Raw genomic sequence first — 14048 nt, forward strand, 5'->3', positions numbered from 1 at the left:
TTGCATGCCTATCGTTCGATAAAATGGTGACATCCAATGCACCATTTACAGTTCGTAAATGGTGCATTGGAAAGTGTCTTTAATCCAAAGCACTTTAAAATGTGCATTACATTCACACCATGTGGAAACCATGGAAGGCACCAACCTGCTCATCAGGAGCAGTTAGTGGTTCAGTGTCTGGCTCATGACACACTAACGCATAGAGAGCCGTAAATCGAACAGAACAAATAACCATATTTGAACTGGGGACCCCCACCCTGAAAAGCACTTGGAATTGCAGACAAATATTGTGAAAACGAATCTACAAGCTTACCTTTGGGTCTTGCCTGGGTCTGTCCCTGTGTCTGTCCGTCCCGAGTACGGAAATAGTGTCCACCAAGTGTCACCTAACACACACACACACACACACACACACACACACACAGGGTGGAACGGGTCCTCTGACACGGTTACAACGGGTATTGCATAGCCGGGTGGGGCATGGATCCCCAACTTCCATCGTTACCGACTCGGTGCTCTACAGCCGGGCACCGGTCTAGTGTAAAGAATGAAAATGAATGTGACTTTAATCCCATGAAGGGTTATCAGGCGGAGCCCAGGACTCTTTCCTAAACCTTGTTCGCCAGCTGTTCTACAGACACAATAATTACTTTATTGTAGGTACAACCTTACTATCTCTAGACTATAACTGACTATAGTGCGAGTTCATATAACTGCTGTCATTCAGAGAGAAGAAAAAAGAGTCACATTCCATCCCACAGAAAATGATCACAGATATACTGTGTATCTAAGTGGTTCTCAACATTTTCAGGCTGTGACCCCCAAACTAATCATATTTGAACTAGGGACCCCCCCCCCCCCCCCAACTAATCATATTTGAACTAGGGACCCCCCCCCCCCCCCCCCCCCCAAACTAATCATATTTGAACTAGGGACCCCCCCAAACGAATCATATTTGAACTAGGGACCCCCCTACCCCAAACGAATCATATTTGAACTATAGGGACCCCCCAAAATAATCATATTTGGAAGAAAAAAATAACCATATTTGAACTGGGGACCCCCACCCTGAAAAGCACTTGGAATTGCAGACAAATATTATGAAAACAGATCTACAAGCTTACCTTTGGGTCTTTCTTATATCCAGGGCTCGAAATTAACTTTTTTTACTTGGTAGCACTGGTGCTCCCAAATTCAGAATGAAGGAGCACCAGAAAAAAATTAGGAGCACCCACCAAAATGTTACGAGCACCAATATGTAATCGATTTTTTACATTCATTATTATTACACTTGTACCCTACAACAGTGGTTCCCAACATTTTTCATGTCAAGGACCCCCAAATTGACACTCATTAGCCCACGGACCCCCATTTGAAAATATATGCCAGGGACCCCCATAAGAGAAGATTTTTACGGCTCTAGCAGTGATTTTCAGTTATTTACATTTCAAGGACCCCCAATTTGACCTGAATTAGGCTACCGTTCCCCATTTCTATCTCTGGGACCCCACTGTATATTGCAAAATCAAAGTTAATTTAACTGAGTGTACAAATGTACAGTGAAATTGGTTTACCCATAGTATGTAGTACACTCTCAGAGTTTCAGACCCATAAGGGTCCATTTGGTTCCTAACTATCATTTAGCTGAGGACCCCTAGGGGTCCCCGGACCCCACTTTGGGAACCACTGGCCTACAAGCCAGTTGGTATGAGATGCTATTTTTGTGGCAATAAACCAGTTGAAAATATAATTAAATTCTAAATACTGTCTCTGCTATAATTTGTGGATTTGTAAATGGCTACAAAACCCTTTGTTTTATGTAGGCCTGCTTTTTGATTTAAGTAAAAAAAAAAAAAAATATATATATATATATATATATATATATATATATATATATATATACTTTATATATTTATGAGAAGTTATTTTCATAACATCGTTCATTTTCATGTCTAGGAAAATGTCGTGTGTGTGTGTGTGTGTGTGTGTGTGTGTGTGTGTGTGTGTGTGTGTGTGTGTGTGTGTGTGTGTGTGTGTGTGTGTGTGTGTGTGTGTGTGTGTGTGTGTGTGTGTGTGTGTGTGTGTGTGTGTGTGTGTGTGTGTTGCCTCCACACATTCCATTCAATTGAGCCCTTTTGTTGTCTCTCACACCAATCAGTCCACGGACTGATGGGAGGTTAGAGGAAGAGCAGAAGAAGCCAAGGAGATATTTCTTAAAAACATCATAACTCTGGACAGGAATGGACTGGGAACTTACTTTTTTTTTGACATGCTCAGATCTTTATGCTCTACAAGTTTAAACCATCTCCGGCTCGCAACACTTTCGGTCGTGATCATTTTGGTCGCACTACAGTAATTATATGCAGTAGCACTGGTGCTCCCAGTTATATTTTGAGATCGCACAGATTAAAATTCAGGCACATTTGCGACCAAAATGGTCGCAATTTCGAGCCCTGCTTATATCATTTGTCAATTTTTTTCTTTCACTCCCATAACTAATGACAAGTTACGCTCCACAGTGTAACACAGCAATGTGTGTCCCTGGCTGCCTGGGTCTGTCCCTGTGTCTGTCCGTCCTGAGTACGGAAATAGCGTCCACCAAGTGTCACTGTTGTACAGCCTAACACACACACATAAACAACACAGGCCAGGGAGGAGGGCTTGTACAGTACAGTACAGTACATTACAGTACTACAGCACAAGTACAGTACAGCACCACTCAGTTCAGACGGGTCTGATTTCCCCCCCAAATTAGCTGTCGTAAAAAGGCGAACTAGCGTAAAACCCGGGATTCCAATCGTGGTCAGCCCGTGTAGTGTAATGTAGGAGACCAAACATCTAGCACTGAGAGGAAATGTGTCCTTTGACAGGAGAGATAATATGAGCTTCAGGCAGGGCTACCTGACACCAGGGTCTTAATGTCTCTATGGAAGAGTATGGAGACCACCTCCAACCACTGTAGATGTGCTAGTTTATTATAGTGGTTGGAAGATTACGACCATATTATACCTCATCCATGCTACATCAAAAACCTATAGTCACATTTTAACTCCGCTCTAGTGATTGGAGAGGCCTTATGGTTCCTTTTTCCAACTCTGAACTTGGAAAAGCTGCTTTCAGCATTGGTGCACCTGATTCTTGGAATCTCTTGCAACAAGAACTTAAACTGGAATGACTGCAGCATCAATTGGCTATTTTAGGAACTTACTTAACTTATTGTTTTTCTTTGTTGGTCTTGTGTTGTATCATTGTTGTTGTTGTTTTTCAAGTCCAAGTTTATTCCGCATTTAGATGTACTAAACTTGTTTTTTTAACAATATATTTATTGCATTTTTCTTTCTTTTTTTACAAACAGACAATACAACAAAACACAGTATGTAATCTTGGCATCATTGTAAATGAGGGTCTCCCTCAATGATCTCTCATTGAATTTAAATATAGATTGAATGAATATTGTATTAACATACTCTACCATACAGATGTACTAGTGATATTGTATTAACATACTCTACCATACAGATGTACTAGTGATATTGTATTAACATACTCTACCATACAGATGTACTAGTGATATTGTATTAACATACTTTACCATACAGATGTACTAGTGATATTGTATTAACATACTCTACCATACAGATGTACTAGTGATATTGTATTAACATACTCTACCATACAGATGTACTAGTGATATTGTATTAACATACTCTACCATACAGATGTACTAGTGATATTGTATTAACATACTCTACCATACAGATGTGCTAGTTATATTGTCTTAACATACTCTACCATATACAGATGTACTAGTTACATTGCATTAGCATACCTTAACCCTGTCCACATGACCCGTGGCGTGGTTTAAATCCTCTGAGAAATCATCTCAATAATTGTTCAATAATGTATATTATCAATGATTTATCAATGATTTACCCCTCCCCCCTAGAATTTACTATTCTATATCCTATGAATAATTCATTCATTGATCTGAGTCTGGGAATCAGAATGTCCCTGCATGGTTCACAACCTCTAAGTGTCCCTGAGCAAGCACTTGACCTTGTAAGTGCTCGCTGGGCGCTGCCCCCGTTGCGCCCAAATGAGTTGTGGATTGCAGCTTTAGAGGGCTATTTCACCGTGAAACACTTTACCTCAGGCTTTTGTGTTCCCCCGGGCCCAGCCCAGACAGTTCTGAAGTTGTTTGATGTTTATTTAAAAGGTAGCCTCCTCGCATCATCATTCACAAATGAGGTACTGAATGTCCTTTTTCAAATTGTCCCGAAGAAAGACATTGACCTTTTTCTGGCTTGTTCTCTCACACACACGCACGCACGCACGCACGCACGCACACACACGCCATGTGTCAAAACACTGCTGACAGAAGGGCTGTCGTTCTCACTGTGTTGTCTCACCTCTCCATCTCTTTCAGACAATGCTCAAGGACGATTCCTTGCTGCTCATACCAAATGTGTTGAAGGTGTTCCTAGAGAATGGACAGATCAAGTCCTTCACGTTTGACAGCCGAACCACTGTTAGGGTAAGTATTCGCCCTGTTAAAGGTATATTCACCCTTTTTAGGGTACGTATTCACCCTGTTAAGGGGAGAACTGTATTCACTCCTGTAGTCAACATTGTACTTGAGTACCAAGGTATTGACATCAATACTTAATTGAAGTGCTCATTATGCAGAATGTCCCATTTCAGAAGTTTTCTTTTCTCCAAGGGTGTCAATTAATCTTTCAAAAAGTAGCAGATCTAAAAGAACGTCCTTGTTAATGACATACTGTACAACAATGCAGAGTGCAGACAGAGGAGTCATTACTGCATGTGACTCTCCTCCTCCTAGACTCATTAACTTCACTCTATTCGATTTCAGAAATCTTTCCTCTGCAGAAATGGAGCAGGCCTTTAAAGAGAGCCTGTCAGCCTAATACAATAGAATTACAGTACAATACTGTCACTATCGGGTGGAAACCTTGTATGTCCGCAACAGTTACTTTTCAGGACATGAAGAAAAAATCACACACGTGTGAACTGAGTGGTGCAATTCCCCCCCCCCCCCCCCCTCTCTCTCTCTCTCTCTCTCTCACTCTCTCTCATTAGAGTCACTACCCCTCTCACTGTTTCTGGCGCCCCCTACTGCTATTATTAAGTCACATACTCGTGCTTAAACAGACAGACAGACACACACACAAACAAACAAACAGGTACGAGGACATTGCAAGCTGGTTGTAGGAGTGGTTTGCACCACTCAAAAAAGAACCTGTCTTCCAATGAATCCAATGCAGTTATTATTTAAAAATAGAAAAATAGAAGGGCTACTGGAATCAGTCAGTGGCTCTTATAGATGGGTGCTCTTTGGTGATACAGGTAGGATCATAGACATACATGTTTGTTTGTTTTTTTTCTCCAAAGTTAACTCCCAGAAGGTGTAAAATGCAGACTTGCAAAGAAAATAAGAATATGATGTATTTTATGAGCAATTATTTGTAGTTATTACTTAGTCACAAGCTGTTACTTATTCAATATTTCTAAAACCCCCAGACACTCAATCACTTTCACTAAAAACAAATTATGTCTGAAATTGTTACTTTTCAGGATTCAAATTCATAAACAGCACTTTTGATACTTTAGTGTTACGCTGTAGTACGATTAAGTATGGCATTAATTTATGAAAAAAGTTAAAACAAAAAGTTAAAACATGGATATACAGTAAGAGGTTTCTGCCTGACAGAGACGATAATATTGTTCACTAGCAAAAATAGCAGATCTACAAAGTCACAGCTTGTCGTGATGCCATGCATTGTGAGCTTGTAGATCAGCTATTTTTGGCTGTATTGTCTGATGATGTGGTATGTATTGACGAAGTATGAAGATACAAGGTTTTCCACCCAACAGCAACGATATGTAATACAGCTCAATAAAACATTGGCAGGGCTTAAATGGCACAGCATGCAGGATGCCTGGGCAGATATTTACAGAGTAATGTATGCCCTGCATGCTGTTTGTCGATGTCGAGGAAGCCACAGCTAAAATCCATAGCATTGTGTGTCACCCGCTATTGATTGGGCCTAGTTGGTCTCCCCAAGCGGATTCATTTAATGTGAAGCCTGTTGGTCGATATGGGTAAAACAAAACGAAAGTAAAGGGACGGAGGTATGTGACTTCTAGACAGTGAGCTAAACACATTTTTTGAGTGGTGCAACCACTCCAGTGGCGTAGGGAGGTCATGGTGGGCCCCGGTGCGAGAATATTTTGTAGGCCCCCCACCACCGCCATAAACAAGTGTGCGTGCGCGCGCCCACGCACACACACACACAAACACACACACACACACACACACACACACACACACACTAGGTATAGACTAACATTACAGGTGAGGTGACCGGCCACACAATTAAATTATTCAATTAAATTCAAAGGGGCTTTATTGGCATGAGAACATATGGTACAGCATTGAGTTAACTCGTCCACTCACAGTTAACAGTCTTTGTATTGAGTTTGTGCTTGAAATGTACTGTAATTCTGCATCACTCATTAAAACCAGCCTTTCAGCACCACATGCAGACAGCACCAGCTTCCAAGCTCAGTGTCCATATATTCATCAATAAACAACCTGCCCTGACTTGGGCACAAAAACAAAACTACCACAGCCTGATGTCTCCAAACTATCAAACATAAATAAATAAAAACACAGCTCATTATATGCAGTGTTGGGCATCGTTACTTTTTTTTTTTTTTTAATTTATATTTTTTGTCCCACGATTTTGTAACCCATTTTTCACCCCTGTGTCAATCATCCTGTGATGTGATCCTGGGCTCTACACACCCTCCGCCAACCTAGGGAGAGCAACGGACTTAACTCATGCTTCCTTCATGCTTGAGTGTCCAAGTTGCTCCTTTACACCTGACAGGGGGGAGTTTTCCTGGTTGGATGTAGCTCGTGGAAGAAGCACGTTATTCCAACCAGTTCCTTTCCCCTCCATCAGGCGTCCCGGCTGGCCAGGGGAGGCAGTTTAGAGACCAGGATTACTGCATGTTTTTGTGAGGGTACCTACCCTAGGGGACACGGGGAGAACATGCAAACTCCACACAGAAAGGCCCTTTCGCCAACCCCGCCTTCGGGTATGGGCACTGATGACGCGGAGGAGGAAACACGCCGCCAGCACCCACAGCGCCCCGAGCGGGAATCGAACCCAGGACCTTCTAGCTGTGAGGCGACAGCACTACCAACTGTGCCACCGTGCCCCCGTCATCGTTACTTTCTAAAGTAACGTCGTTAGGTTACTGGATTACTGCCCATAAAAATAATCCCTTACCGTTACAAATTACCTTCTGAGAAAAGTAACAAGTTAGATTATTTTCCGTTATTTTCCGTTACCAGACAATTAAAACCCATTTTTTTATGCTTGTGCAGGTTGGTTACATTGTATTAGGCTACTGCCTACCGTCATTGCGCCGCATTATCACGGCCCGGTTAAAAACTAGAATGATACACACCATGAACTGACCATAGACAATATCCCCTTTACAGCTCTCTCTTTATTAACCAATATAAGTCGCCACAATCGCCAGCCTATACACGTAGGACTGGACAGAAAGAGCTAGTGCAGAGATAGTACAGACATTCAGACAATACCATAAGGCTGTTGCGCTGCGCTCTGATGCCCTCTCCACACCGCGCACCGTGGCGCATGAACAACAATAACAACAACTCCACGTGTACCCACGACGACCCACGTATGAATTAGATAGTTTATAAGAAATGGCACGGCGGTCATCCTTGCAGGCAGTGAGCAACATAATGAGAATCCTGTAGGCTGTGTAACCTGTTCATTTTGGGGGGCATCAACAACAGCCTGTTGATGATGAATGATACTATGAAACTTAACAATTCATTTACTAGTACTCACCTAATGACGCCGCCACGGAGGATATACCATGTTTAACGTAATTCCAAAGTGTTTAGCCTACATTGTTTAAGTCATAGACGCATGCGGTTTTGGCTAAAAGCATGTTGTTTGTATTATTCCACTACCACCCCGGCACCACTACCACTGTCATGGTAGCTGGCTACAACCGAAACAACTTCCTCTTCCTCTTCAAAATAAAAGCTGCTTGTATCAATACTTTTATTTCTTAAGTGAACTACAGGATGTAGTAGACGCAGGATGTATATTACATGGTATAGTGGGCTTGGAAGGATACATCACACAGAAGTTTAACCCCTTACCGACCGGCCACAGCCCACAGCTATTTCATTCACAAAACAGCGGCCCGTCAGCTGTTTCTTTTCTTTTTTTCCCTTCCCCTCATGGGCCCCTAGGGGGCGCTGGGCCCCAGTGCACTGCACTGGCTGCACCCCTTTATCCTACGCCAGTGAACCACTCCCTTACGGAGCTATGTGTGTGGGTAGCTGGCTGGCTGGGTGCCTGGCTGCGTATGAGCACGAAAACAGCATGGTTGTTTTTCACCACCTGTGCGCAACCTAATGCACACACAAACACACACGTACGTATTAACTATATATGATGCTTTCGGGGGTGCCAGTACAGTACAGTGACAGTACAGTACTGTACAGTAGAGGGACCGCCACACGGTAACTCTGTCATTTCTCAACCGTTTTGGACGCAGGTCTTTTTTTAATACATGACAAACTTGTGAAATGGGACAAACCCATGTAATGAGTAGGCCTCTTTTGGTACATTAGGTATATTTTGATGCTAATACTAGCTCTTACCTCAAAATGTTTAATACCAGACTTTTACATACTTGACTATTGTGGTATTGATACTCTTACTCAAGTAATAAATGTCTACTTCTTCCACCACATGGACCAAATATTACCAAAGATGCAGCATCTGCAATTCAGAAAGTGCAGTAGATCATATTGTGATATTTTTACAATCTTTTGATGAATTGTTCAGCCCTTGTTCAGGGTGTTTCTGTACCTTTACAGCTGTGACACCATGTTAATGCTTGTGTTTGGATAAACTATTAAAAGCATATTATGTTTTTTTTCACGTCAAGAACCCCCAGAGTATTATTTTTTTTAGTTTGAAGATTGTTTTAAAAGTAGTTAAACTGATATTGATGCTGAGTGCATGTGTTCCACAGGTTAGTTTTAGCCTGTCACGCATGTCGGGAGCCAATCAGTCAATCAATCAATCAATCAATCAATCAATCAAAAAAACAAACAAAAGCTGTGTTCAGCTGACACTATATAGAAGAGTGTCTGTCACTGTATTATCTCTGAACCTCAAACACATTTTGACATTTGGGATCATTTCAAAATCCTATATACAGTCTCAGCCAGCCATAGCCTGACACTCAGCCTGAATTTGCATTTCGATTCAGGGGCTGGGCTGCCGTATAGTAGCAAGGAGTGCGCACGCAGACACACACACACACACACACACACACACACACACACACAGAGCCGGATTAACAATGGAACTAGGTGGGCTTAAGCGCCAGGGCCCGAAGCTTGCAAGGCCTGGTACGAGACTATATGTACAGCTGTTTCTTCTTTCGAAAAATATAACGCAACATAGGAACCCCCGCTAGTGTTTTTGGTCTTCTCTGAGAGTTTCTGTAGCAGTTTTCTGGAGGGGGGGGGGCAGTCGGTTTGGGGGGGTTCCCCACGGCTGCGCGTCGCTTCCACCTCTGACAGAGGGGAAGCGAGTAAGCGACGCCGTCAGAAGCCCCCTTGCTCAGGAAGGCCCCTAGCCCTACAAGCAGAACCCAATGCTACTGAAGTTTCTGACATTTTTGACTACCCAGATAGCATTGGGTCCTGCTCCACCTCCACCCTGCCACCGGGTACGCACACATAAATACACGTAAACACCTTCGAATAAGTCCTTCTGCGCTCTTTGAGGACTTTTTTTCGTGTGAGGGCTTCTGAATGTGTGAACTTTAAGTACCTATAAATACCGCTGCGAATATCTCCTGTGGCGCGGAAGCCGTTAAGTATTTTTAATCTTTGTTTGACCGATTTGGTCCCTTTGATGTTTGATGTTTATTGACACCTCATTGTACCGCCTATCTGGCTAGCTATTGGCGCTATAGCTATGACAGAGATATTGGATTAAGATATTTGAGACGCTCTCTGATATTTTGAGTATTCATATTGACCCCGATCCTGTACTAATAATTCTGGGTTTGTCAGACTCCATGCCTATGTTGACAAGAGCACAGAAACAACTCTTCTCATATGGTCTGATTACAGCGAAAAAACTAATTCTGACACACTGGAAGAAGGAGGAGGCTCCTGCATTTAAGCACTGGTTAAATGAAATGACTAGTACACTTCATCTTGAGAGAATAAGGTATTTCCTGAGAAACAGGGAGAGCCAGTTTGATAAGGTTTGGCTGCCCCTTGTCCATTACCTGAGCAGAAACGATTAATAGACAGGATACCATTGATATGGTTGACTGTACGCCATTTTCTTTTCAGATGTTTTCCATGAGCTTTCTATCATCTTATTATAGTATGCAGTGTCACTGAGCAGTATGGGTGGGAGGGTTAAGGGATTTCTTTCTCTTTTTTGTCTTGTTTATTTTTTCTTTCATTTTGATTCATAAAAAAAGTATTTCATATCATAATGTTTGTAATAATTTATAATCTGTTCAATAAAAACATATTTGACATAAAAAAATGACCACTGCTGAAGTGCCCTTGGACAAGGCATTGAACCCCTACCATGAAATGTTCTATGAGCAGGGCGGGCCTGGCTGTAAACAAGTTCTTGAGCTTAGTCCAGTTACCCTGGGTAAACATAGTACCTTTCCTTTCCTTTGCAGAAATAGGATATAGGAGAAGCCCCACAGTTAAATCCTGAGTGATCATTTAAGTTAAGGACCTAAATTAAGGCTGATTACTTCACCGTGCGTGTACTCAGAGTTGTGTGTTGTGTTGTGTAGTGATTTGTGTGTTTACACTGTGTATTGTGGACACTTTTATTTCGTCCGCTGCTCCCCTCCCCCCCCCCCCCCCCCCCCCCATATGGGAGCACTGCGGTAGATGACACGTTCATTGTTCTCTATAAAGCCACTCAAATTAAAATACCCACAGAACAATAAAAGCACGTGGCGTAGAGCGCTGTAAGTGCTGTCCCCACAACTCCATCACACAGTTTTCTGTCCACCCCACAACAGATAAATATGATTGGTGGAACACAGTATATCCTGATCTGCCATGACGAAAGAAAATGTCATCTATTCAACCACCTCTCTCTCTCTCTCTCTCTCTCTCTCTCTCCCCCTCCCCCCCCCCCCCCCCCCCCCCCCTCTCTCTCTCTCTCTCTCTCTCTCTCTCTCTCCCCTCCAGGATGTAATATCCTCTCTGCAGGATCGTCTGTCTCTGCGTTACATAGAGCATTTCTCCCTGGTCCTGGAGGCCGGCGGCCTGGAACACGACCAGAGATTACATCTACTGCAGGACAACCAGCCTCTGTCGCATGTAAACACACACACACACACACATTATGTCAGTAATTTATGAAAAACATAAAAAGTTCAAATATGGTGCTTGTAGATATGCTTCTTTCTTTGCTGCGTAATTCAATTTCGGACACCTCCAGTTAAAAATTGTCCTCTGCGACATTGGCTGACAGTGACATGAGGCAAATGAATACAACAGGTTGTTTCGATGAAGCAATCTGCTTGGTTGAAACAGCCTTCTAGCCGTGCTTCACACCAGCATCATGGAACGGCTAATCAAAACAAAAAAATCAGCTGCTCTGTACTCCCAGAGCGCAGCATACTCGCTGGCTACGCTAGCTAGTTTCTTGGGACATTTGTGGTCATAGTGGCTACATCTGTTTCAAGGGTAACTGTTGTATAATTGCAATATTACACTTGAGGGAGTGGTTTAACGTCATTAATGCACTTCTGCGTTGCTTTGCAGCATCGCAGGCGTGCATTAACGTTAAAACGTTAAAATAAAGAGAGGACGGGGAGCAAACATATCGTGTGCAGACATTCCATTTTTTCTTCATTTGATAATTTTTGGGTCCAGCACCGTATAAAAAAAACTATGGGGATGTGCATATCATATTCCTTCTTTGCATCTAATTCTGACGGCACATTAATTCAACAACGTGGCTTTGCGTGCAATTGGGGTTAGCGACAGCGTTCGTAATGGGGCGAGTTGGACCAACGCATAGTTAAAAGTAAACGCGACAATATCACAATGTAGAAATACTCTGTTACAAGTAAAAGTATTTTACTTTAGTCAAAGTACAAAAGTATTGGCATAAGATAACACAGCGCCAAAGTAAAAGTACTCAGTCATTATGCAGAATGGCCCATTTCCTAATTATTGGATTGTAATTAGTAACCACCAATGGGTGTTGGTATAAGAAGGTGGGGAAGGGCTGGTAATCCTGTCTGGCAGTGTGCCGCGGGTTCGACTCCCGATCCCGACGGCCTTTACTGCATGTCATCCCCTCATCTCTCTCCCCATTTCCTGTCAGCCTACTGTCTGTCCCTCCGTAAAAAATAAAGGCGAAAGCCACAAAGAAATGCATTTAAGAAGGTGGGGAAGAATGTAATCACTGAATGTGCTGCTGGGTGGCTTTAACCTTTAATAATACATCATCATGTATCCGTCCATGTATATTTTGTATTAATAATCTAAATCTCTGAGATGTAGTGGAATAGGAAGGGAAAAAAAGCGGAAAAAAAACCTTTTTAGCTTTTACCCGACTACAAAATGCTTAGAAAACTAACTGCAAGAAAATGTTGCTTCACACCTGTCAGCCTGTGATCTGTGACGAGGCCAAGTGATTGTGACTGTGAAGGTGGTCTCATGCTGTGTCTCCCAGTAGAGTCACGAAGATGCAAGGTACAGCTTAGAGCAGGCGTCCGGGTTTTTAAACAGCTGCTGGTGGATGGAAAATGAAGCTCATGCTACTTGCAGTGTCGGCAAAGCGTTTCTGGTTTACCTTACTGTGTGGGAGTATGGTCAGGTGGTTGTGATTGTGATGGTGTTCTCATGCTTTGTGTCTCAGGTTGTGCACAGAACCTACTTCCAGGGGATGAAGTGTCTGTTCCGCATCTGCTTCTTCCCCAAGGACCCGGCAGACCTGCTGAGACGGGACCCCGCTGCATTCGAGTACCTTTATATCCAGGTAATAAGAAAACACTGGCTTACAGGCACTGAGTGTTGCTAGGTTTTGCGGGAGAAATAAGCAACCACGTCTATCAAAACAAGCCCAAAAGAATGAGCACTTTAAACCGATATGCATCAGCTAATTGAAATCCATAAGCTTGGCAGATTGTATATCTGCTATTTTCAAAAAGTTCTTGAAAAGAAAGTATATTTGAATGGGGGTATGTGGAGAACATTTAAAGTGGGGGTGCAATGACTTTTTTGGGGGCATTTTATTGTGTAGTTTCACTCTGAAACGGAAGCCTCTGTGTTTCTGAACCAATCAGCATTGCATCCCTTCAAGCTATGTACGTTAGCTACATCCGTATAGTCTCTTTGTTACAAGTAAGACGCGCAAACGCGGGAAGCGAACGCAGCTCGTGTGTGTGTGGTTGTGTGTGTGTGTGTGTGTGTGTGTGTGTGTGTGTGTGTGTGTGTGTGTGTGTGTGTGTGTGTGTGTGTGTGTGTGTGTGTGTGTGTGTGTGTGTGTGCGTGTGTGTGCGTGCTACAGCTGCGCCCTGTGTGTGTGTGTGTGCTACAGCTGCGCCCTCTGGTGGCGGGCGGGTGGTGTAACAGCGGGACAGACAGACACACAGACAGACACACAGACACACAGACATTCAGCCCTTGCTGTCATAGTAAGTGGCTCACTGCGTTCGCAACAAGTTAAAGTCTGAGGGACAAACGGTGGATCTCAGCATGTGTGGCTTATTTCTAACCTATAATGTTTTCAGATACATATTGTATCGTGCTGATTAAGTTTAAATTGAGTAATACACTGTCTGGATGTCTGAGTAACATGCAGTAATGGGAAGAAAACAGGTGAATGAAATTAAGATTCTTTCAGGTCATCATGCAGCACATTCAAAATAAGTAATTAAATTTGGATTTT

General features: G+C 42.8%; 1 protein-coding gene across 1 annotated transcript in view; it reads left to right on the forward strand.

Moving 5' to 3' along the window:
- frmpd3 (FERM and PDZ domain containing 3) overlaps positions 1 to 14048 on the forward strand; it is a 189113-nt gene that overhangs the window by 152536 nt on the left and 22529 nt on the right. The window contains exons 9-11 of the mRNA XM_083785514.1: positions 4427 to 4534; positions 11333 to 11464; positions 13017 to 13136. Coding sequence (XP_083641640.1) covers positions 4427 to 4534; positions 11333 to 11464; positions 13017 to 13136 — 360 coding nt within the window. The remainder of the gene's footprint in view (positions 1 to 4426; positions 4535 to 11332; positions 11465 to 13016; positions 13137 to 14048) is intronic.

Source organism: Protomyctophum parallelum, assembly GCF_964188405.1.
Source record: "Protomyctophum parallelum genome assembly, chromosome: 16".
NCBI classification, from domain to species: domain Eukaryota; kingdom Metazoa; phylum Chordata; class Actinopteri; order Myctophiformes; family Myctophidae; genus Protomyctophum; species Protomyctophum parallelum.